General features: G+C 30.1%; 2 protein-coding genes and 2 long non-coding RNA genes across 5 annotated transcripts; 2 read left to right on the top strand and 2 right to left on the bottom strand.

The window, feature by feature from the left end:
• Nucleotides 1–390: 390 nt before the first annotated feature.
• LOC114169463 (uncharacterized) lies at nucleotides 391–6,511 on the bottom strand. Of its 2 annotated transcripts, none has more exons than XM_028054619.2 (10): nucleotides 5,470–6,511; nucleotides 5,145–5,284; nucleotides 4,946–5,008; nucleotides 4,762–4,848; nucleotides 4,405–4,570; nucleotides 3,919–4,108; nucleotides 2,426–3,258; nucleotides 1,332–1,940; nucleotides 1,148–1,213; nucleotides 391–712 (listed from the first exon to the last, which is right to left on the bottom strand). In XM_028054619.2, the coding sequence occupies exons 1-10, from the start codon at nucleotides 6,022–6,024 to the stop codon at nucleotides 602–604; spliced, it is 2,820 nt and encodes a 939-aa protein (XP_027910420.1). In that variant the 5' UTR covers nucleotides 6,025–6,511; the 3' UTR covers nucleotides 391–601. The 2 variants fall into 2 exon arrangements, with proteins under 2 accessions (XP_027910420.1, XP_027910421.1); XM_028054620.2 differs by having other exon boundaries at nucleotides 5,145–5,281; nucleotides 5,470–6,485.
• On the top strand, nucleotides 6,177–7,019 carry LOC114169464 (uncharacterized). The gene is made up of 2 exons (XR_003600939.2): nucleotides 6,177–6,318; nucleotides 6,431–7,019. It is a non-coding gene; the product is annotated as an uncharacterized LOC114169464 (long non-coding RNA).
• Nucleotides 7,020–11,728: 4,709 nt separating this feature from the next.
• On the bottom strand, nucleotides 11,729–13,956 carry LOC114170683 (uncharacterized). The gene has a single exon (XM_028056210.2). The coding sequence runs from the start codon at nucleotides 13,822–13,824 to the stop codon at nucleotides 11,938–11,940; it is 1,887 nt and encodes a 628-aa protein (XP_027912011.1). The 5' UTR covers nucleotides 13,825–13,956; the 3' UTR covers nucleotides 11,729–11,937.
• A 5,613-nt stretch (nucleotides 13,957–19,569) lies between these two features.
• Nucleotides 19,570–21,703, top strand: LOC114170502 (uncharacterized). Its single transcript, XR_003601086.2, has 3 exons — nucleotides 19,570–20,538; nucleotides 21,139–21,194; nucleotides 21,393–21,703. It is a non-coding gene; the product is annotated as an uncharacterized LOC114170502 (long non-coding RNA).
• The last annotated feature ends 1,864 nt before the right edge of the window (nucleotides 21,704–23,567 follow it).

Genomic DNA, 23,567 nt, shown 5'->3' with positions numbered 1-23,567 from the left:
TACTTAATTGGTAAGTATTTATAAAGTATTTCAAAATATCAAATACGGGTACGTGAGATTAATCAACACATCATAAATAAATGATAAATAAAGAAGCTAAATAGAAATTACTAGATCATAATTGAATGTTCAAATAAAAAGAAAAATGAACATTACACTTTTTTAATGTAGTCAAATTAAACTAACTAATTTTAATCTTAAACATTACTAAAATTTACAATTCTCATTTATTAGAACATGAAAAAATTTTAATTGCTGCCAAAAGAACATCCTACTGATGTACTTCCTTTTCGTCTTTTTGGCAGTGTTTTTATAGCAAACAACACATTATTTACAAGTCATAGATTTTAGATTATAGCAAACAACACACAGTGTTTTTATAGAAACAAGTTAATCTAAACATGCATTTTATATATTATCTATTTGATGTTTATATTTTTTTCACATATTTTTTCAGATGGCTTTTCTCCCCGGGCTTTTGAGCTGAACATCACAACTATTTCAGCCTCTGGAGGAGTTAAGCAATTAACAAGAATGTTTGTCAGTACACCAAGTGTTTGTGATAAGATCCCTGTCATGTGGTGAGAGATTGCAGACAACACTATGATGTTGCAAGTGTAATCCAATAATTTTCCAGGCATAAACTATTTGGAGTGCCAATAATCCGTGACCAAGCCCATTCTTTCTCCTCTGCAAGTTGTAATTCTGCTAACTGCCATAAGTCATGATGTTAGCTATATAACTGTTTAGCAATAAATTTCAGCACAATACCAAAACACCTTTTCAGTATCTTTGCTTGTGAGAAAGTTTGAATTGGCAGGTTTCAAAAGGGCATCACAAATGCCAAAATGGGTGGAATTCATTCAGTCCAGGTATCTTGTATGATGGTGCAAGTTTTCAAGCTAGATATAGTATTATATATTATGGCTCATGCCTTGTAGTGAAAAGTTACAGCAGACAATATAAAAAAGGTTTGACAAATGGGAACTAAAAACGCACAGAACCTGAATCTTTATAACATCCATCCTTCAAGTTTTTCTTTCTAAATAGTTATTCTTTTTAAAGAATGGATGATATATGTGATTATATACTTATAATAAGAGTTTTCCATCAGATAATTGGAATCTCAGTGTGATAAGATTCTTACCCTGCCATCTCTGAGCTCAAATATGACAGAACCTTCAGAAAATGGAATTGGTCTTGTGGATGCCACCTGTGTTGTATAAGATTCAAAGTCAATTCTATGTTATTGTTTGCTCCTTATTTTTTTTGTATTTCAAAGTACAATGATGTCAATTTTAACCAACCAGTAACTATAGACTAACTTTTACCTTAGGTTCACAATTTAAGCTGAGGTCAACAAGGTTATCATTGTCCTTGTTCAAGCCAGATGCACAATTTCCATCAATCTGATCTGGTTTCTCCTCATTGAATCTTCCACTATGTGCTTCAGCAATTTTATTTTCCACATTGGGGAAACCACAATCCTTCCACTTCCATGCACTGTTGTCCATGTATCTCAGGTATACTTTTCCATCTGAGCCTATCAAAAGTAGTTGACTGCCTTCAAAGCTAGGACCAGGTGAACCAACCAGTGTAACACCTTTATAAGGTGTGCCATGTTCTACCCAGTTCCATCCATACCAAGTATTCCACTGGTACTCAACAAGGCCACCTTCTCTTGAAAGCATGAAGAGAGAACCTGAGAGTGATTTTGTTGACGGTCTTATGACTGTTCCAGGAAACTGGGAGAGAATCAAATGTTGAGACTGATAATGCTCATGCCACAGTTCAGTCACTTTGTTATACTGATATAGGCGACCATTTCTTCCAGTGACAAAGACTATATTTTCCCTGAACGATTCCTGGTCAACTATACTCGCAACTTTCACATTTTGAGGATTTTTGCAATCTTTCCATTTAAACCTCCTCATGTACACCTGGGTAAACATGTAAATTTTTACTTCATATCTAGCTAGTGTAGCAGAATTTGACGTCTAAAGAGTTTATTCCCTGAAAATATTAATGTTTAATCCATGTGTGTTGTAAATAAGACTTTAGTTTGACTGCTTTTAATTAATTCATTTCGCTACTTACTTTGTTTTTGTGACGTCGCAAACTTGTGGAAAGACACAAGTTCTTAACGGTTCAAAGGGCAGAGTTACCAATGTTTAAGACACAAACTGCAGAAAATATGGAAGTACAAACATACTTTTGTTAAGAGGCTTACAATCATTGATGTCTTTCTACCTAACATCTTAACCTTTTTGAAGTGTCATTCCATCACACTTCAAACATTTTTTGTCAAGGCTTGTCTCTTAAGTATTCTAACTTCTAAGCAATTAAAAAGTGGATAGGTTGCACCTATATTATCATCTTGTACCTTATGCTTTAGTTTGAGAAAATTGTGTTACTGTTTACCTACCATGAACTGCAGTAATCTTCCATTTTTGCTCACGAAGAAGATTGAATCTTCAGTTGTAGCCCTCCTTGCTTTACCTGGTAGTGTATCCCATGGTTGGCCTCCAATAATGTGTCTCCCCTTCCTCAAAGCAGTGCAATTTTTCCATGCTATGTCGTTATCACTCCATTCTCTAAGGAACAAACTCCCAAATGTATCAACCATAAACAAACTTCCATTATAGCTCCCCACAATACCTCTCATAGCTGAGGAGCTATCATGCTTCAACCATACCCATACATTCTCAATACAAACGTATTCAAAAACCAAACCATCATTGTTTATTAAGAAGAATGACTTGCCTTCATACAACAGTCTCAAACGGAAGTTACTACTAGTCCAGTCATCTGGTAGATTGTATTCTTCTGAAGATTTATTCACTTCACCACCTGTGCCTACAGACAAGTAATAACTCTGTGCTTGGCTTTGTTTTCTCCTACCTGTTACTGAACTTGTTCCTGAATCATTTGACTCATCTTTTGTGCCTATCATACAATTTCTGGGGCCACGTTCTTCTGTACAATATTCTGCATTCCATCCTTCACTCTCTGGCACATCTAATACAGTCCAAATATATTTCATTGATGCTTTCCTTCGAGAGTTTTGTGGTGCAGATGGTCCTGAACTTTCACCACCTATTCCTGCTAGATGCAGTTCTCCAAGTCTACCATCATCTAGTGCATACAGTATCCTCCCAACTTGTAATGGTAATCCAGGTATACCTCTTGCTGCTTTAGCATGTGAGGGATGCTCATGACTTCCCCATGCTTCTGGAAACTGATTATTATGAACACTGCCTGTTTTCATGTGAAAATCAATGTCTAGAATGTAGTATTCAGATAGAAAACTGTTGTTGGAACAGCAATAGTTTGAGTCTTTCACTGATAGTATTCTATGTCTTACATTATTCTGCATATGTGGCTTCAATGAAAAAATATATCTAGCAATTCTTATGAGTAGGAATTGTCACAAGTGTTCACCGATGTTGAAATAATGAATCTAATCCACAAATAATCTTCTTAAGCTGCAACAATCTTTCAGGCTCTTGACAGATTATGAATTTGATTACATAACAGTTAACCATCAATTGATTACTCTTGGTTCCTAATTATCAAACAGCTAAAGTGAGGTAAACTATGCAAGAGATACAAGCAAAGATAGCTGGGAATGACAATTGTCTCTTATTTACTTCCTAAGTATAGGGATCAAATTTCAGATGGATGATAGGTTTTGGTGATGGTGATTACTATTCCAATTGTTTACTTAGTTGTTACTGGTGAAAATCAGAACATTATGTCTCACAAACTCCTCTGTGTATTGATAGATAAAGAATGAAACTGAAAAATCCCAAATAATAAAGTTCATATTTAGTGAAATCAAGGTGTTAATGTAATCATAGAAGTAAATATCAATCATGGATAAAAGTTAAACAGATTTAGAACAATTGGATGACTGACCTAATTGTTTTGGCATTTGATATTCAAAAACAGATCCAGCTGAAGTAGTAAAAAATAAAGAAATGAATGCTTCACTTGATTCATCTTGCAAAGCTGGTGTAATAGATGTCAAAGTTTGCTGTTCAGGACTTCCATGAACTACCCATTTCCACTTCCTTTGATGTAATCTTCTCTCCACCAAAGTGCCTTCCTGTACAATTATCATTTCTTTCATGGTATCCAAGAGAGACAGGGTTTTTAGATTCTTAAAGGGCCTCATTAAGATGAAATTCTAAATTTTAACAAGATGCTCAGTTGGTTTATGAAGTTAATTGGAACAATGGTTTTACTTGACATAATTAATTTTAGTAAAGCTTATTCTTCTCCTTACGAAGACAATTAACTGGGCATCAACTTGAGAGTTTTCACCAATATCTTCCTGATTACTATTGCACTCATATTCTGATAATGGAAAATATGTTCACAAAATACTTTCTTTAACAGTACCTTGGTTAAAAGAAACAGAGATTCAGAATGATCACCACTTAATCCATTTAAAATGCACCCTTTAGACGGAATCAAAGGTGAAACTTTTGCTGTTTTTTCTTGCCATATATGCTTCCTCCAGGACGGTTTTGATTTTCGATTATACTCAAAAAGATCTCCCGAAGAGCTACATCATCATATCATCAGTTAAACATGTTATACTCCAAAAAGGTGAAAAATGATGTCTGATACTGTTTAAAGACAACACGGTGGTCCATGAAAAGAAGGAAAAGAACAATGCATTTCAACTTTGTTTTCTGTCTTTCTTTACTGTTGTATTTACGAATCAAAGAGTTTCAAGCAACACACATCACCCACCTTATGGTGTATACAGCTTCTCGTGCAGAAGCAACAGCAGCTATTGCTGCAACATTTGCTCCAGCTGGTTGGCCATGATTTGTCCATCTGTTCTATAGATATTGGCAAAATAGGACCGAAATTAGTAATATTTGCTTAGGATTTAACTTATGTACATTTATGTGCTCCGAAACTTGAGTTTTACCTTGGAGACTCGACCACATCAAGTTCTACAAGAGTTCCATTCTTTGTGCAGAAATAACCTCTTCTGTGGACAATGCAACAACACAAACGAGACATTAAGAGCTTGATAGGTTTCAGACTTTAAGTAAGCACCAAATTCAAATACATCCTTGTGTTTTATGTGTTTGATCTCAGAAACTAAAATTTCAATATGTACTCACTGCCCATCATCTGAAACCACACCAGACTTCATTAATGTCAAAGTATTTCTCTCCTGTTCATTATCTGTAATTTGACCAAGTGCAGGTGAGAATTCAACCCAAACTGGTTGTGAAATTTCACCAAGTTGAAAATGCATCTGCTAAAATAAACAAAGTCAGCAGAGAAGTGAATGATTAAAGTGAATAATCAAATCATATTGGTGAGTGATTAAAATTGCTTGCCCAGTTGACAATCTATATGCATGTAGTGTTTAAAATGTATCCTAATAGAAGAGTGGATATATATTCTGAATGAAATATAATTCTGAGAACTGATATATACAACCTGATACAGAGTTCCTGATTCAGATAAAGCAAGAATCATCTGACCGATGATAAAAACTGCCACCGCACGTCCTGCTGATATTGGCAAGTCATGAGGGGCCATCACCCATTCCAATCCATTCCAAAACCTCTCATAGATAGACCCACTTTCACCAGTGATCCACACAGATGTCTCAGACATTTTGGTCAGTGAAACTCTCTTTCTCAGAGGCATCAGAACCACATCCAAGGGCCCCACAACTCCTACTTTATCATCTTTTCTGTCCAGTCTCATCTTTTTGTCATCAAATCCCTGTTCTTGATCCACGCTTTCTTCCCTTGTGTTCACCTTACCACACAAACTATCACCACCAGATATGAGATCACAGGGCAGTTGCACTTCAACCCATCTATCAGCTTCTTCACTGAACTTCCAAAACCTATCTGTTTTCTGTTCAAACCTTCTATTACTCTGCTGAAACAGCTGATAAGGACAGCATGAAGCACAACCCACACCAGTACAAAAGCTCACAGACAAGAGACCCCATAAGCCACATATCAAATGGAACACTGACATGGTGGCATGGGGAGCCAAGCCAGATATCAGAAACTCCAAAAAGTCAGAATTTGTAAGATATTCTAAGGACAAGTTTGGTAGTTGTGTGCCACATGAGGGTTCCCCATATGGGTCATGGATATAAAGGCTTGGATCATCCAATCAAACAGCTCAAATTTATTGGATACATGGTTTTTTCATAGCCTCCCAGTAAAAGGGTATTTCACTATACTAGATATGAATATATTGGTGCAGGGATGAAAAGAAAAGAAAAGAAAGTATTTTGTGGGGTACTATGTAGTAGCAGAGGCGCAGGTATTGATTCTCATCTCATATCATAACTACCTCATATGGCTTCTGTTTATTTTCGTCAACTTTGAAGTTAATTCTTTGATAAAATAACATGAAACAACCTTTTTTCACGCAGCGGTTTAACCACCATGTTTCTTTCTTTCTACATCAAAAAGGGTAAGTTGAGTTCTCATCCATTCCAAGTAGCTGCTTTATCTGACCAACTTGTGATGATTTCCCTCCCTTGATTCTATCATCACACTGATGTTTAAGGGATAGATTTTGATGAAATTGTTTGTTTGTGTTTGTAAAGTAATGCTATTGAGATTCTATGGTCGACTTTTACTATTAGGAAGACTATGAACTCCTCTGGCTCTACCTTGACATAGATGCAGCAACCAACAACTAGCTGAGAAAAATAATATTATGATATATGGTAACTGTCATTGGATCATGAGAACCCTCCAACCGATGGCTCTGATATTCTGTTGCACTTTGACTATGTGATTAGAAAACCTTACAAGTTTCGTATCAGAGGGTTTTCTGAGAGCGATACATTGATGACCTCAGATACCATTAATTTTCTTTTGAAGACATTTAGTGTTGAAAAGGACAATGAACACATCACCATTGGGAAGTGGTTGGCCTAATAAGGCATTACTCACAAACGTACATAATGTACTACTCAGGATTTTACTGCTTGTAACAACACTTTGGCTGTTTAATCTTATTCTATGCTAAGGAGTAATAACATCATAGGACTCTATAAACTTTATTAAAAGACAGTGAAACTGCCGAAGAAGTTGTTCCTGTTGCCTACGCAATTCCATCACTGTCACTGTCACTGTATCAGTTACAAATTAAGATCATGCAGAATAAAATCATTCACTGTAACTTTTATGCTCCAAAAAAATCCAAATTTATGAGTTCTAAATACTTATCGTAAAAATCTAACCTTTTTATTCATATTTATGGAATTTGACACCCTTCACGGCCCCACACCACACGTGATAATCGTTGGTGCCCTTTTTCTTTATACGATAACACGTGCTAATTGTTCATCGTGGGCACATAAGAAACTCCTTCTCTTGTGTGAAAATATGAATACTTTTTCTTTAGCAGGAGATAGTATCTGAAACTTTTATTCAGTGTTTGGTTAATTTCTTCTCACAGATCGTGTCATTTCAGAGTGATTTTCTGTTCTGGTTAAGGAAAACAGATGTTGGTTGAAATTATGAATACTGAGTGTGTTTTGGATAGAAATATTTTTAGACATGATTTTGATAATCCTTCATTGTTATAGTAGTTATAGATATAATTTATTATTGTTATATTCTAAGAAATTTTTGTGTCACGTTAAGGTGAAAATGATTTGTAAATAGTATATCTAGTTTGGATTACTAAAAGAAAACTTTTCATAACTAAATTATTAAATTTTTAGAACAACCAGTTTTATATTTAAACTCGTGAACAATGCAAGTATAAATTTTAAATTTTAAATCACAAATAATGTCAATTTATTATATATATTGAAATTGTATTTATTTTTATTTATTTTTCTCGGTGAATCTCTAAAATAAAAATTAATTAATCATGATTTTCAAAAAGTGTATTTTATCAAATGATAATAGATATATTTAAAAAAAATTATATTATATTTATTTGTAGGGTTAAGTATGTTTTTTAGTCCGTGAATTTTGATCCAAAATTGGAATTCGTCAATGTTCAAAATTTCGATACATTGTGGTTATTGAACTTTAAAAATGAATGAAATGTGTGTCGAACGTTTTTCATGTTAGTATTCTAGGTATTTATACAGTTTGACACATTTCTGATTCAATATCTACATATGACACATTTTCGAGTGAATATATACTATGAGACACATAAAAAGATTAACCTAATTTGGTTAAAATGACTATATTCATTCATTTATTAAGTTTATGGACCAAAATATATTGAAGTTACGGACATGGACGAATTCCAATTTTGAGTCAAAGTTCAATGACTAAAAATATACTTAACCCTTACTTGATTACAATCTATTTTGATTGTGTGAATGAGTTCCAAGTTCTAAAACAGACAATATTTTGGATGAGATAATTGACAGTAACAATATTATCTCAAGAGACTTGAGGTCAAAATATTGATGACGACTATAAAAGCAAAAACTGTTTCAGATCTTGATTAGTGATTTGTTGGTATACTCAATAATTTCATACAACTTAGGAGTAGAAGTTAAAAACAATTTAAATACAATTTTATCTTATAACTCTCTGCACATTTTAAAAACAAAATCAGAAAAAAAATTATAGAATTTAAATACTTACCATTAACTCTAACAATATCGTAATGATAGAGGTCGAAAAATAACCTACTTTAAAATTTTAACAATATTTAGAGTGGGTTATTGTGTCTAAGGTTAAATTTACTCCATTTGTTGCCAGAAAGTATACTCCAATATTATCTTTAAAATTGTGAAACTCAATCACCAAAATTAACTTAAAAAGAACCTAAGTTAGTGTAAAAGGACATAGTTATAGATAACCTATTACTAGGTCGGCCTAGTCAAAATAGTGGTACTTCACTATTAGTCTTTTTCAAGTTTTCATAGATCCTTAAATATACTCACAGCATCAATAAATGTTAACTAACACCACAAATTAGTTTACCAACAATAACATTTAGTCTGTGAAAGTTAGAGATATCTGAATTTTCTATATTAAATTTATCTTTAACGTGAATAAATAAGGACAAATCTACTTTTGATTTTATTTAAAGTAAATCATGATTTGAACCCACTTAATTATTTTTTTCAAGAAACTCACTTAAACTTTAAAACAACGGTGCTGTTGCAACATTCCATAAAGGTGTTGGGCATCTCAATTTTTTTTATATAACACTTCCACTTCCATGATTGTAGCACCTTTTATATATACAACGTTTTTCAATAGTCTATTACTAACTTCTTTCGTAAATAAGTAATTTTTTATTTGTTTGTAAGTTTAAGATTTCAATTATGATTGTTTTTCTCTTCTCTCTCTCTCACAGTTATACCTTGTTTTCTTTAATTATTTTATACAATATATTTGGAAAACAGATCACTTAATTTTCCACGTAGTAGGTAAGATCGAATAGATTACGATTTTATTTTGTGTATTGATTTCAGTATTCAAATCTATGACAGACAACAAAAATTATCATTTGAAGAAATTCAGAAATCATAAAAGTTTGAAAAAAATCGTTTGACACCGTTTAACAACTATTTGACAATTTATATAAAAATAAAATAGTTTTAACAAAAGTTAATTTTTATATTTTTAAAAGAAAAAGAAAGTAAATAATTATGAAAATAATTTCAAATAGTAATAAAAAAAATGATGTAAGTGTTCTAAAAATTTAGATAAGTGGCGAGAAAAAATTGACTAATATTTTGGTTATATAATCAGCAAATACTAAGCTACTTAGATTGACTCGTGACATAGAAATTCAGGAATAATTATGGACAACACAATTTTTATTTATTTATCTTCTGAGAAAAAAAAAAGCCTTTAAATTATGATATCTAAACCTCCAATCATATATATATATATATATATATATATATATATATATATATATATATATATATATTTATTTATTTATTTGTGGAAGAGTTTTGGTGATCGCGACTCATGAGCACAAAGATAAAAGACAGCTTTTGCATGCAATTCCATTAATTTTCCCTTGCATCCCATATAAAAAGAAATTTTGTTTTTTCTCTTTCAGGATTTTGAATTATATAATTCAGAAACTAAAAATGGCTTTTGAATAAGTCAAAAATGAATTCCAAAAGTTAAAAAGAAATAAGAAAAAAAAACTTTTGGGTTGTACCGTCTCAGAGTTATTTGACCTCTGAATTACATAACCCATAATTCATTTTTGACTTCCAATTTACGCAGTCCAAAAGTCATTTTCAATTTTCAAAAGTAACTTCTGAATTGTACAGTCCAGAAAGAGTAAAAATAGAATTTTATTTAGATGGAGGTGCAGATAACAATTTATGGAGGTGCGGAAGAAAGTATCAGATAAAACTACTGGGAACAACCCAATTAAGAGTCACTATCTAAAAAGCCCATTGATAATAAATTTGGTTCAATTTATATAAAATGCAAAATACATGTATACAATAATAATAAAATAATTTCTTTTAGTATCCAGAAGAATAGTATTTTATTCACAAATATCAATTGAGAAAATAAGTTTGTTGGTAAATTAAAATAAAATAAAATTGGTATAAGAAAGTGTTTCACTGGGCCCCATATTAGATGCCAAAATATTATAGTCAGAAGTTTAAAACCCCCTTAAACTAAAGTTTTTAGCATTAATGTCTGGTCTATTCTCTATTGGCTTTCCACTTATTTCCTTAATTATGTCCTTTTGTCCACTATTATTGAATTTTATTATCTTAATGAGATATTTTTTTATGATATTCATTAAACAAAATTGTGGTTTGAACCAAGATTTACCATTTGACCCCACACCTTTGATTTTAAGGATAAAAAGTATCATTGATGCTCTTTACTGTAATACTCATCGATCACTAAATGTTAGAAAATGTTAGAGTGAAGTGTTACATAATAGAGTATTTTGCTTAAATTATGAACAAAGAAAATGAGGGGATGATGAGAATACAAAAGAGGTCACAATAGTAGAGAAAGTGATCACAAATTTAACAACAGTCTATTATGTTATCTCAATAGAAGAATATAAAGAATGATGATAAACTTACTATTGATACGCTAAAATGTTTTCTTGTGTTCATAAACAATTCATATGAGAACTAAGATCACAACTTCAATTTTTATTAAAACAATTATCGAAAAAGAGAAAAAGGTTGTTATGGATTGGCATCTATCATCCAATAAGGCCCAAGCTTATATCAATGAAAATGATGTTAAAGTTTATAGAGTAGTTCAGATTAACTTAGCTTTCATTAGATTCGATACAAGAAACCTCTAAAGTCTGAGGTAATTTTAGTTAAAAATTCTATTCAGAATAATACAGTCCATGACTACAAATGTAGGATAAGTTGAAACAGTAACCTTGGAATCTTAATTTCCAAGAACATGTAGCAAAGTATCGATGACAGCAATATAATCACCATTTTTAGTGTAAAAGATGCAGTTCTGCTCCCTATCTGATCATGCACAACTCATTTTTAGTGTTCTAACTAGTAAGAATGACACACCATGCTTAATTATCAATCTCGGAGCAAACTAGGAAAACGCTATAGCAAGAGTTGACGGTTGACACAAATGTGAAGAAAAAAACATTAATCATGCACCAATGAATGGAAGGATGGAAGGATGGATGAATTGTGATTGGAATGAATATGAGTAGTATAATGGTTAGGGAAAGAAAAAAGGAATTTCCTCTCTTGTCATGTCCACTCTAATTTGAAAACATGTGTTATGCTTTCATTACGTGTGTAATGTGTAGATAAGATGTATTTTAAGCAGCCTAAAATATTATCATTTCTATAGGAGAAAAAGGTATATACAGAAGAATTTCCTGAACTCTAACCATTCCGATTATCTTCATAAAGTATGAAGAAAACCACAACTGCAGAGAAAAATTGATTTTATTACCTATCTATCTATATCAATCCCTTGCCTTCTTCATTCTTCTTATTAGAGATTCTATTGAAGCTTGGATTCTACTTCCTTCTGTTTGCATCACTGCTTGAGACACCTCCTGAAGATGCTGAATCCCACGACCCAAACTGGCAATAGATGGGGCGGCAGGGAGAGACTCAACAGCACACTCAATCCCATCACCGTACAAAAGCAAGCCTCCACAAGTTCCAATACTGCCTGCAAATGTGGCCCAAGGCAAGAACCCAACAGGACGCACCTTTCGCTTCCTCATTATTTCATAGAAAGCCGTTCTCATGACTGAAATACTGGTTTTTTCAGCAGAAGCTATAACACTGTGAGTAACAACTCGAATCTTTTCAGCAGATAATGCTGTCTTCATGATACCGGAGGTTTTGGCTCCAGAAGTTGCAAAACCTGGAACCACAACTTTTGATTGGCCAAAGGCAAAAGCCAGGACTTTCTGCATCTGGCTGAGACCAATTTTAAACGAAGTTGGAATTTTGAAAGTAACTACCTTCACCAGCGTTGATGCTGGGACTACTTTGGTCAGCGATGAAGCTCCTAAAACTGCTGTCGCTCCAGCCCCTACTGCCACCATAGGCTTATCTGTTAACAACCGCTTCTTGTCACTGTGATTCAACATCACCCCTTTACCTTCAGAGTTTGTGATCAGTTCCCCTACCAGGTCCTTGACTTCAACAGGAAGAGGAGTATCCCAGTGTTTCCTGAGTCCAGCCAAGGCACTAGCATCTACCACTGCCACAATGGTCTTAAACTTATCACTCTGGCTCCGAATCGCCTGTGCCAAGAGTGCATGCGACTTGTCATCAACCGGAAGCTCCGAGAACTCAACCTTATCTGACTTAGCCGCACTTTTCAACCCCTTATTATTCAGAGCAATTCTTAGCACTTCAGCAGCAATTCGGAAAGTATAGACCTCAGAAACAGTTCTCTTGTCAAGAACCTCTCCTCTATTCACATCCAACAACATCTTCTGCACATGAGCCAGGGCCTTCCCAAGCGACGGAAGATCACGAAATATACTACACAAATCCTCAAGCAAAGGGTAAATAGACCTGGCAAAACCCGGGGTCTCATAACTAGTTAATGGCTGAATTTCTTCATCACCCCCCTCCAAAACAGAACTACCATTAACACTACTAAGCAAAAGCGGATCCAAATAACCAGACATAGCCTTAACCAGCATCCTCCTAAGTTCCTCATCAAGAGAAAATCTCTTCAGAGCCGAAGGAGCCCAAGAAGCAGCATGCTTCTGAGGAACCAAGCTATTAACAAAACCTCGAAAATTACTCCCCCTATCAACTCCACCCCCAGAATTGCTATCATTATCACTATTATTATCCCTATTATTACTATTACTATTACTATTACCCCAACAAGAAGGAGACTCTATAACAAGAAAAGACGAACCAACATCCTCAGAAGCCCTCTTGGCAGCCAACAAGGGGCCATGGAAACTGGTCCCGAAAATCTCCCTCAGCACAAAGTTACCTGCAACATTCTCGTACATGTCCCTATCAATTTTATCAAGAAAACAACGTTTGATTACCCCAAAAGACGAAGTCGGTAACGGAACAGAGGACTCTTCAGACTGAAGCTGGTAGAAGGGGGAAACCCCAGCCTGCACCAAAACGGCGTCGGGTTTGATCTCCCTGATAAGGCATTCGGCATCGGAGACTGATCGCTCCGACAAATTCAAAGCAGAGAGAATGTAAACAACCGATTGGTTTTGCGAATCACGCACCGCATACACGAATTGCTTCGTCTGTTCGGGGATGCTCAGTTTCTTCACCAGTTCCTTCGATTCTCTCAGCTCGTCCACTCGGAATGGCCACAGGTTTTGCAGATTCCAAAACCATTCAATCCCCATTCTGAGAACCTAGAACGATTCTCGAACGAAGAAGGTGGATTCAGCGTATGATTAAAATCGATTACTATGATTTCTTTTCGCAACAAAATTCAGAGTTTCGTTTGACTGGGGAGGTTTTGTTCAAATCACAATACAAACTCTACATATAATTTTTAGTTATAGTTTAAACATTATTTTATACTAATAGACTGTGTTTATATTTTATTTATTTATATATATATTTATTTATTTATTCATGACGTTTATAATTTCAATAATTTTTATACTTTCTGCTATGTATTTTTTTTAACGCACTAATTATTACTATTATTGATTTTAAAATTATGCATTATTTAGAAGAGATGCTACAAAATAAAATTTTACATGAAAAAGATATTACGCAAAAAAAGTTGAAAAAAATAACGAAGTAATTATATATTTCACATTTTTAGAAATAAATTATTTTTTAGGAAAAGCTATTAGAAATTACAACGTTAAACCATTATTGGAGTTTTATCTCAAAATTTATTCATCCTACTACTATCATTAAGTTTATTTCACAGTTTTCTTATGTGAACAAATTTTACACACGATACTTATTATAAACTTTATTGAATAACAAAAATTTAATATTTAAATTATTCAGGCTAACAGCAATAAAAAATAATATATATATATATATATATATATATATATATATATATATATATATATATATATATATATATATATATAAACATTAATACCCCTTAAATTTATTAACAATAACAACTAAATATCCCTTAACAACCATTACAACTTAGTAATATATAGCGAACAAAGAATTTAAATACGATAAATAACAAACTTTTATTTTACACTATTTTCTTAAATAAGTACATCATAATCAAACATATTAACTTCTTAATTTAAAATACAACATAATTGATTTATTATAAGAAAAAAAATAACAATTACGTTATACAATAATTAAATTGTTTGCATATTCTACACATATTTACTCTGAACTATTTTCTTTTTAAACTACAACATTAGCATTTTTTTTATTCACTTCTTACACTAATTTTCTTTCTATACTAAAGTAATATAATAATCGTGCTTAAAATATTACATAATTTCACACCTAATAAATGAATTAGCAACTTTTTAGTTTAACTTATTATATTAAAATAAAAATATGTTGACTTCCTATAAGAAAATTATACACTATGAAACTAAAATAATTTGAAAAAAATTCAAGAATCTCACAATCAATTAACTGTCAACCTCGATAACCAAATATTTATAATACAAAATTGTACTCTCTTAATTTATCTAACATCACTATGTTTTATTCTTCTAAAATTCATTATATTTTATTGTTCTAAAATTCTAAATCATAATTTTCTTCAGACTACAAAATCTCATACCAAAAATCCATACTACATTAACTTTCTTTATGTTCCCCATCAATATTTGAAATATTACTATCACATTTTGTAAAAGTACTTTTTTTCCTTGAAAAAATTAACAATATTTTCTTTTATCTAATTCTAACCATAATATATATATATATATATATATATATATATATATATATATCACTGATTTTTTATAAATTTTTTTTATTATATTGAGTGATTATTGATCAACATTTTCATTTTCTTATATATCTAGCTCTTATAACGAAATAAATGAGTCAATTAAAAGCTAAAATTAAGGAGATGGAAGAAGTAATCAGTCATCTTGTTGAAATAAAAAATCAAACAAAAAGTTCTTAAATAGAAATAAAAAATATTTTAACTATGGAACTTTTTAACATTAAATCAATTAAGAACACTTAAATTTATAAGATATTTAAAACTTAATTAAGCTTTCATTTAGGCATATAATAATTGTCCACAAGTTTAACAAATTTGTTAAGATTTTCTGATGGTATTTTTGAATTATTGTCTATTTTAGAATTTAGAACATAAAATTATTTTATGATTTTTTGTTCTTAAAATACGCAGAGAATAAAAAAATAAAGAAGCATTTAAAGTGACATTGACTCCTAAATTACTTAAAACGATCGAATATGATTACCATATTTACATGTAGTCTAAATAATATTAACTTTTGCACTTTAGAAACTAGACTAGAAGTTTCAAACAAATGATAGTATATGTTACACCTAGAGTTAAATATGATTTTGTCCCTTAAGTTTCAGTGAATTTTGGAATTAGTCTCTCTTTGAAACTTAATATCAATTTAGTCATTCATCTTTAGAAATGTATGAATTTAGTCCTTCTTACCAAATTTTGTTAATTTTATTTGACATTTTAAATGCATTTTATGATAATATTTAAGTTAAAATTGAAACGAAAGTCTGTCAAATAGTGTAAATAATTCAAATACCATCACAAAATGCACTTGAAAAAACTTAACAAAATTTGGTAAGAATGACTAAATTCATACATTTCTAAAGATGAATGACTAAATTGATATCAAGTTTTAAAGATAGACTAATTCCAAAATTTACTAAAACTTGAGAAACAAAAACATATTTAACCCTTATATATATATATATATATATATATATATATATATATATATATATATATATATATATATATATATATATATATATATATATATATATATATATATATATATATATATATATATATATATATATATATATATATATATATATATATATATATATATATATATATATATACACACACACACACACGTTGTTTATGTCCACAAACCAAATTAGGCCAGTTATTGGTCAACCACTGTTAACAAGTATTGTTCTTGAAGTTTATGCTCTAAGATGAATATACAAGTTTTTATGCTATAAGATAACATTCTAAAAATCAAGATATGATTTTTCAAGCACAAATAACACACAGAATCCTCAATTGACAATTGACAGCAATTTATCTAAATTACAATTGGATATAATCAAAATACTAACCATCCTCATTCCAGATAAAAATTTGGATGTCTTCCAGAAAAATCGTTTTAAAATAAATTAGCGAAAACACAATTGAAAACATAATTGCAATAATATATGTGTGTTTATATTTTTTAATTTTTATAAAAGTTTAACTTAAAATTAATAAAAAATATAAAATGTGTATAAAAGAACTTTTAAAAGAACTTATTAAAATAAAGATTAAATCATTTCAGAGGTCTCTATTTTTGTAGCGAAATCTCAAGTAGGTCCCCCATTTTTATTTGACTAAATTGAGTCTTATTTTTGAAAATTCGTTGCAATCGGTTTCTTTCCGTTAGTTGTCCAGTAACGGTGCTAATTATGTGCCATGTGTCAGCACATGGTTTTTTTGATTTTTTTTTTATTTTTAATTTTTTTTATAATTTTAAAAAAATAAAATAAAATTGTCACGTGTCAATCTGACATTGTGCCACGTGGCAGAGACAGTGTGATGTGGTAGTGACAGTGTCACGTGTCACTATTGGATGTCAAAAGTCTCACTATAGTCCCTGCATTTGTTATTTTTTCTCAATTTGGTCCCAATTTTTTTAAAACTGAATCAATTTCATCCCTATATCAAATTTAATTTGTATATAAATTTACAATGGTATTTTTATTATAATTGATATCTTTAACAAAATTAAGTTTATTTAAATGTATATTTTGTATTGAACTTTATTTAAATATTGTTTCAAATATTTATATATCAATAATTTATAGACAAATGTTAGAATTGTTATAATTATTTTTTTAAAATTTTATATTTGAATTTATAAAGTTTTTATTTTTAAAGCAACCTTAACATTTATCTATAAATTATGGATATATGAATATTTAAAATAAAATTTAAATAAATATCAGTCCAAAATATACATTTAAATAAATTTATTTTTGTTAAAAATATCAACTATAATAAAAATACCATTGTAAGATTTATATAAAATTTAAATTTGATAGAAGATGAAATTGATTCAGTTTTAACAAAATTGGGACCAAATTGAGACAAAATAACAAATATAGGGACTACATTAAGACTTTTGACATCCAATAGTGACACGTGGCACTGCCACTGCCACATCACCTCGTCTATGTCACGTGTCACAATGTGCCACGTGGCACAATGTCAGATTGACACGTGACAATTTTATTTTTTTAAAAAAATCAAAAAAATTAAAAAAATTAAAAAAACCATGACACATGACACATAATTAGCACCGTTACTGGACAACTAACGGAAAAGAACTGATTGCAACCAACGAATTTTAAAAAATAGAGACTCAATTGAGTCAAATAAAAATGGATGGACTTACTTGAAATTTTGCTACAAAAATGGAGACCTCTGAAATGATTTAACCTAAAATAAAATAAATTTTTAAAATAACAATTAAAAGTAAATTATTTATAAAATAATTAATTTTTTAAATAATAATTAAAAGTAAAATTAGAATAACGAAATATAAACCAAATTAATAATATATCTATTGTTATAGATCATAATTGAAAGTATTATATTGAAGAGAAGGACAAAGTAGCCCTTCATTTTCTAACAGTTATACTTCATTTTATCAATTTTAGGATAACTGTCCTATTACTCCTACCCTACACCCAATCCTGAATTTAGATTCTTCACTACTGGTGCGGAAACACGTACTGTACTGTGCGGATGTGGAGGTACGTTGATTTGATAAAAAAAAATAGTAAAATATAAATTAATTTACATTTTCTTTAGATAATTTTTATAGATTTTATAGATAAGTTTTTTTTTTTATTAAGATAATTGTTTTAATTTTAAAAAGTTGTTAAATTTTAAAAGAACTTTCAAATTAGAAAACTGTTAAATTAAGAAAAAGTTCTCTTAAATAAAATTTATTTTTAAAAGTTATTATTTAAAAGATAAAATAGAAAGTGAAATATGAAAAAAAATTACATAATTATATTTATTAGTTTTCCGTGTGTATATATTCACTTTTTTTATGATAAAAAATAACAATAAATTATTATTATTATAATTATAAAAATAAATTTAAATAATTTTTAGTTTTTCTGTGAATAATAAAGTTTTAATTTGTAGTTTTTATGTGCACCTAATTTGTACTTCTACTTAATAGTTATTTTAGTTTAAAGAAAAATGAAATTTTATAAAAATTATCACTATAAAATTAATTAAATAATTTTTTAATTTATAAAAATAGTTAAAATATAGAAAAAAAATTGTGTACACTAAAAAAAAGTGAATTATCTTTATATAGCGGGATAGATATTGATTTTTTTTTGTACTCATAATACACCAATTTCATATTCTAAAATATTTTAAAAATATTTTAAATTTGTATGAACTAAAAGAGTTATATTATAAAAAATTATGTTTTGACGAGATTTTTTTTTGACAACTTGAAAAAAATTTCCATAAATAAAATTAAAATAAATAAATCTTTTATTTTTTAATCTAAATAAAGTAATAAAGTTGTACATTTTTACTTAAATGGATAGTTTGTCAAAATTTGTTAAAGTGTATTTTCTTTATATGATATCATTTTAGGGACACTTTTAGAAAAAATTATAAATAATTAATTTCACACTAATTAAGAAATTCAATTAATATAATTTAATTTCACTAATTTCTATAATTTTTTTTAATTACCTTTTATTCAAAATTGACACCATCAACAACAAGAAAAGAGCCATAAAAAAATAGAGTAAGTTTCTATAAAAGAATTCAAAACCAGAAATAGGAGTAGTAAGTACTGTATACATTAATATGAGTTCCTCACAGCAGTTCTGAACAGTTTTGGCTAAGATGAAATAAATGGCGCTAAGTCAAACAAGGCAAGGCAAAAAGCCAATAACATAGCCAAAAACTCTGTGGTGCATTGGAAAGGGGAATCATATTTGATGTTCTTATTGAAAGTTGAACCCCAACATTATCAAACCCAACCACCCTCATCAAGTTAAGCACAAGTGACACATAATTCGGCAACCCATTTGATTTTACCAAAATTTTGGCGCATTGAATTTGCATGGTCGTTGCAGTGCAGAGACAAAGATGGGTCCAGATGAAGAATTGATTCCTTTTCCCTTTGTAACTTCCAATGTGACTGAGACGCCTACTATCTGTTTGATGCAAAGTCAAAGTAGACTAAGATGACTTACAAGAAAATGTGGCCTTTGTGAGTAAGCAAAGCACACATTCACTCCACAAAGTAATCTGATTCCTATGCATGGTTAGCAGTGAGAGGACAAGCAAACAGAAAGTTTCACATCAATGGTTCAGCAAATCTTTGTACTTCACTTAATGTTGCAGATTTAGTTACCTTCAAAGGAAGGTGGTCCAAATGATGGCCATTCAGAATTGTGACACTCCTCACACTGCAAGTCATGTGCCATCCTCCACCACAACAATCATTCAAAACTCCTTCATAAACAATGTCCAACCCTAGCTTATTCCACCCAAATCAAATGCTCATCACATCACCCTTTCTTTCTTTGTTTGTTTCATACAAACTAATAAATGAAAGAGCCTGAAAAGTGGGTGAGTCATCAGTGAAGACAAGGAGTTAAAGGAAAAGGGTCCCCTCTTTTCTTTCAATTCTGTAATAATTGTATATATGTGTGTGTACAAAAGCCATGGGTTACATGCAGATTTACTCAGAAGCTCCAGAGAAACAAAGTGTGTGTGTGTGAAGTGTGAATTGAAGATAACGTGAAGTCCTTGGAAGCCAAATCCAAACATACACAAAGGTGTATGTAGTTTATCTTTTTTCTGCTTTTTGGTGAGATTCACTTTACTGCTTCATTGATTCACATGCTTCATTCATGCGTTTTCTTGTTTTAATTTCTGGTATCTCTCTTCATCTTGGAAAAGGAAACGGTTGTCCAGAATATCATATTCTCCTCTCCTTTTTAGAAGAAAAGAAGTAAAATGAAACAATTTGGAGTAAACCTAAAACCCTTTTGTGCATGTAAGCATTGGAACAAGAAAAAGAAAGACAGAAACCTCAGTTTCATGTTTTGTTCTTTTTCTGTGATTTGTTCTCTTGTTCTTCCCTTTATTGTGAGCTCTAGAAAAAGCATTATGGGTAGGTTGGTTGGTCTCAGTGGAAGAGAAAGTTGATAAAAAGTCCAAGAAAGGGTACACGCGTCTCATTACAGATGGGACACGTAGCTTCTTTTATACAACATTAATTCTGAGTTTGTCATGCATTAGTCTTTGACTATGGATGACTCGGAGACAGAGTTAAAGGGTTTGAAGTTACAACATTAATTTACATTTATTACATATGTTGTTGGTCGGTGGTTGCCACCCTAATTCCAGATAGAATAATGACAACTCGTATAAATTGAAGTAAATGTTCTGATGTTGTGATATGCAGTAGTAGTAGCAGCATGGAAGCAATTGAATTTGGTTTATCAAATGGCACAGCTACAGGTATTCATTTCTCTTGAAATTTTAGTTTATAAACACAACTTTATCATTGAAATTTAGCACCATTTCTTCAAGATTTGTGATTGGCCAAATACCCTTTTGTTCACATGATATTTTTCTTGTTTTATATTCTTTCTCTCTCTTTTTTAACTCAGAAATCACATTGTTGTATCTTCTGACAAAATGTGTCACCTCAATTAGGTAGCAGAGATGCAGAAGTGCATGCCTTGCAGAAAGCTCAAGACGAGAAGAGTTTGAAAATTCAAGAGCTGAAGAAACAGATTGAATTGACAAAGTGTCGTTTGGAAAAGAAGAAGAAAGAGATTAGTGAGGAGAAAATGGAAGGTTTCAATGCCCTAAGCAAGAAATATAGCAGTCTGAGAGAGGAATACAATGGAATGTTAGCTGAGAAATTAAGGAAATCAAAGTAACTCTCAAATTATTAAGCCTAGCTGAGATTATTGTTAGCTTCATATGTATTTATCAAATCTAATTAAACTTATGTTTCTCAATGTTGTTTCTATTTTCTGTTTCATGAAATGATACTAATACTTTGGTTCTATCAAAAGAGAAGAAAAAATAGATAATAAAATATAAGAGAGATTGCTCTTTGACTTAGAACAAATTGTGCTCACATCTCAAAATATCAATTTTATCATTTAAAATATAATTATGTTATTTTTACAAATTTTTTATCAAATCGTCTATATTTATTTTTTTAATCAAATTCATTAATATATTTAACCACTATTTTGGGTGATGGACCACAATGTCCATTAATGGAATTAACGCTAACATTGGAAATAATTGCAAACTAATTAAGTTGTATACTACTCTTCTTCATGGAAACTTCTTAAAACCTCTCTCACAATGGCTTAAAGATTATGTAATTGCAAACTGATTAGTACATATAATTAAAATTACTTTTATCTTTTAAGTCTTATTATATGTATTGTTTCTAGGGTAATAAATATGCAATATTACTGTTTACCTGTGATTAATTAATTGTGCTGATTCAAAATTATATTGGGTGGATTTTATTTATGAAAGTAATAGAGTTGAAATGTCCTACCACGTGATTAATTATGTTGATTCAAGATGATTTTAGGTAACATATTGAGATAAGTCTAAACTTTGAGTAATATTACTTTAGCTTAGGATTGTTGTACTATCCCTCTTATAAATATGTATCAATTTTCACTTTCTACATCTACATGACACTAGTTCAAACATCAAGTAGGAATTTTATTTCAATATTGAATGAAAAATCATGCCTTTTTCCTTAACAATTATTTATAAATGTTACTTTCAACAAAAATAATCTGTGTTTTAATGTAATTATAAATATAAACAAATCATATATATTTAATAGAGTATTTTTTTTCAAATTATTTAAATTCATCAATAATTAAATCAAAACTAAAATTAACTATTTTTTTAATATAAATAATCATACTGTGTATATTATGTGCATAAAAATTATCTCTATTTTATTTTGAAATATTGTTTTGATAAATCATTACAGAAAAAAATTTCAATTTAAGTAGAATTTATCTTGTATTCTTGTCAAATATTGTCATAATTAAAATATGATAGATAAGAACAATCACATCTTCAAATTTAAATGGTTAAGAAGCTCCACAGTCAAATATTGAAGTTAAAACTTTAAACTATTTTTTTAATATGATATTGATAACTTATTAAAAAAAGTAATAAATAATAAAAAGTGAGAAAATAAGTAAAAAAATTCATTATAAATATTTTTACATTTTTTATATTTTCAAATTTAATAGTTATTTGAGTTTTATCTTTACCAAAAATAATTTATTGAATACTCGTTTTTTAAAACAATAGAATATTTTATCTATAAAAGTATATAAAGGAATATCCTCTTTTATGTCAATATTTAAATTTTTTTGTTTTATCTTTAATTATTATTTTTAAAATTAATTATTTTATAAATAATTTGCTCTTAACTGTTATTTTAAAATCTCTTTTGTTTTTAAGCGTTATGTTGAAAAATACACATTTTATTTTCAAATTTAACATTTAAAATTTATTTTAATAATTAATTATATATTTTGTATTCATCTTAAATTTTTTTTTATGAAAATTAAGAAAATTCCGTGCGTTCGCTAGTTGTATATTAATGATAATAGAAAGGTTTGGGGACATGCCTCTTATAGTGTAACTAAGATGCTAGAAGCCTGAAATTTGTATGACACAGAATTGCATGTACAAGAAGACTTGACTTTTGGCCGTCAATTATTTATAAGAGTTCAAAATTTGCCTTTAAATTCCAACCACTTATTTCTCTCTTCATTATTTCATTCACCACGATCCTTAATAGTGACACATAGCATACTAGTCAACTAT

This window comes from Vigna unguiculata, chromosome 11 (assembly GCF_037176805.1).
Source record: "Vigna unguiculata cultivar grain cowpea cultivar isolate G323 ecotype 2 chromosome 11, ASM3717680v1, whole genome shotgun sequence".
Taxonomy (NCBI): Eukaryota; Viridiplantae; Streptophyta; class Magnoliopsida; order Fabales; family Fabaceae; genus Vigna; species Vigna unguiculata.
This window is presented reverse-complemented; position numbering and strand designations above follow the sequence as displayed.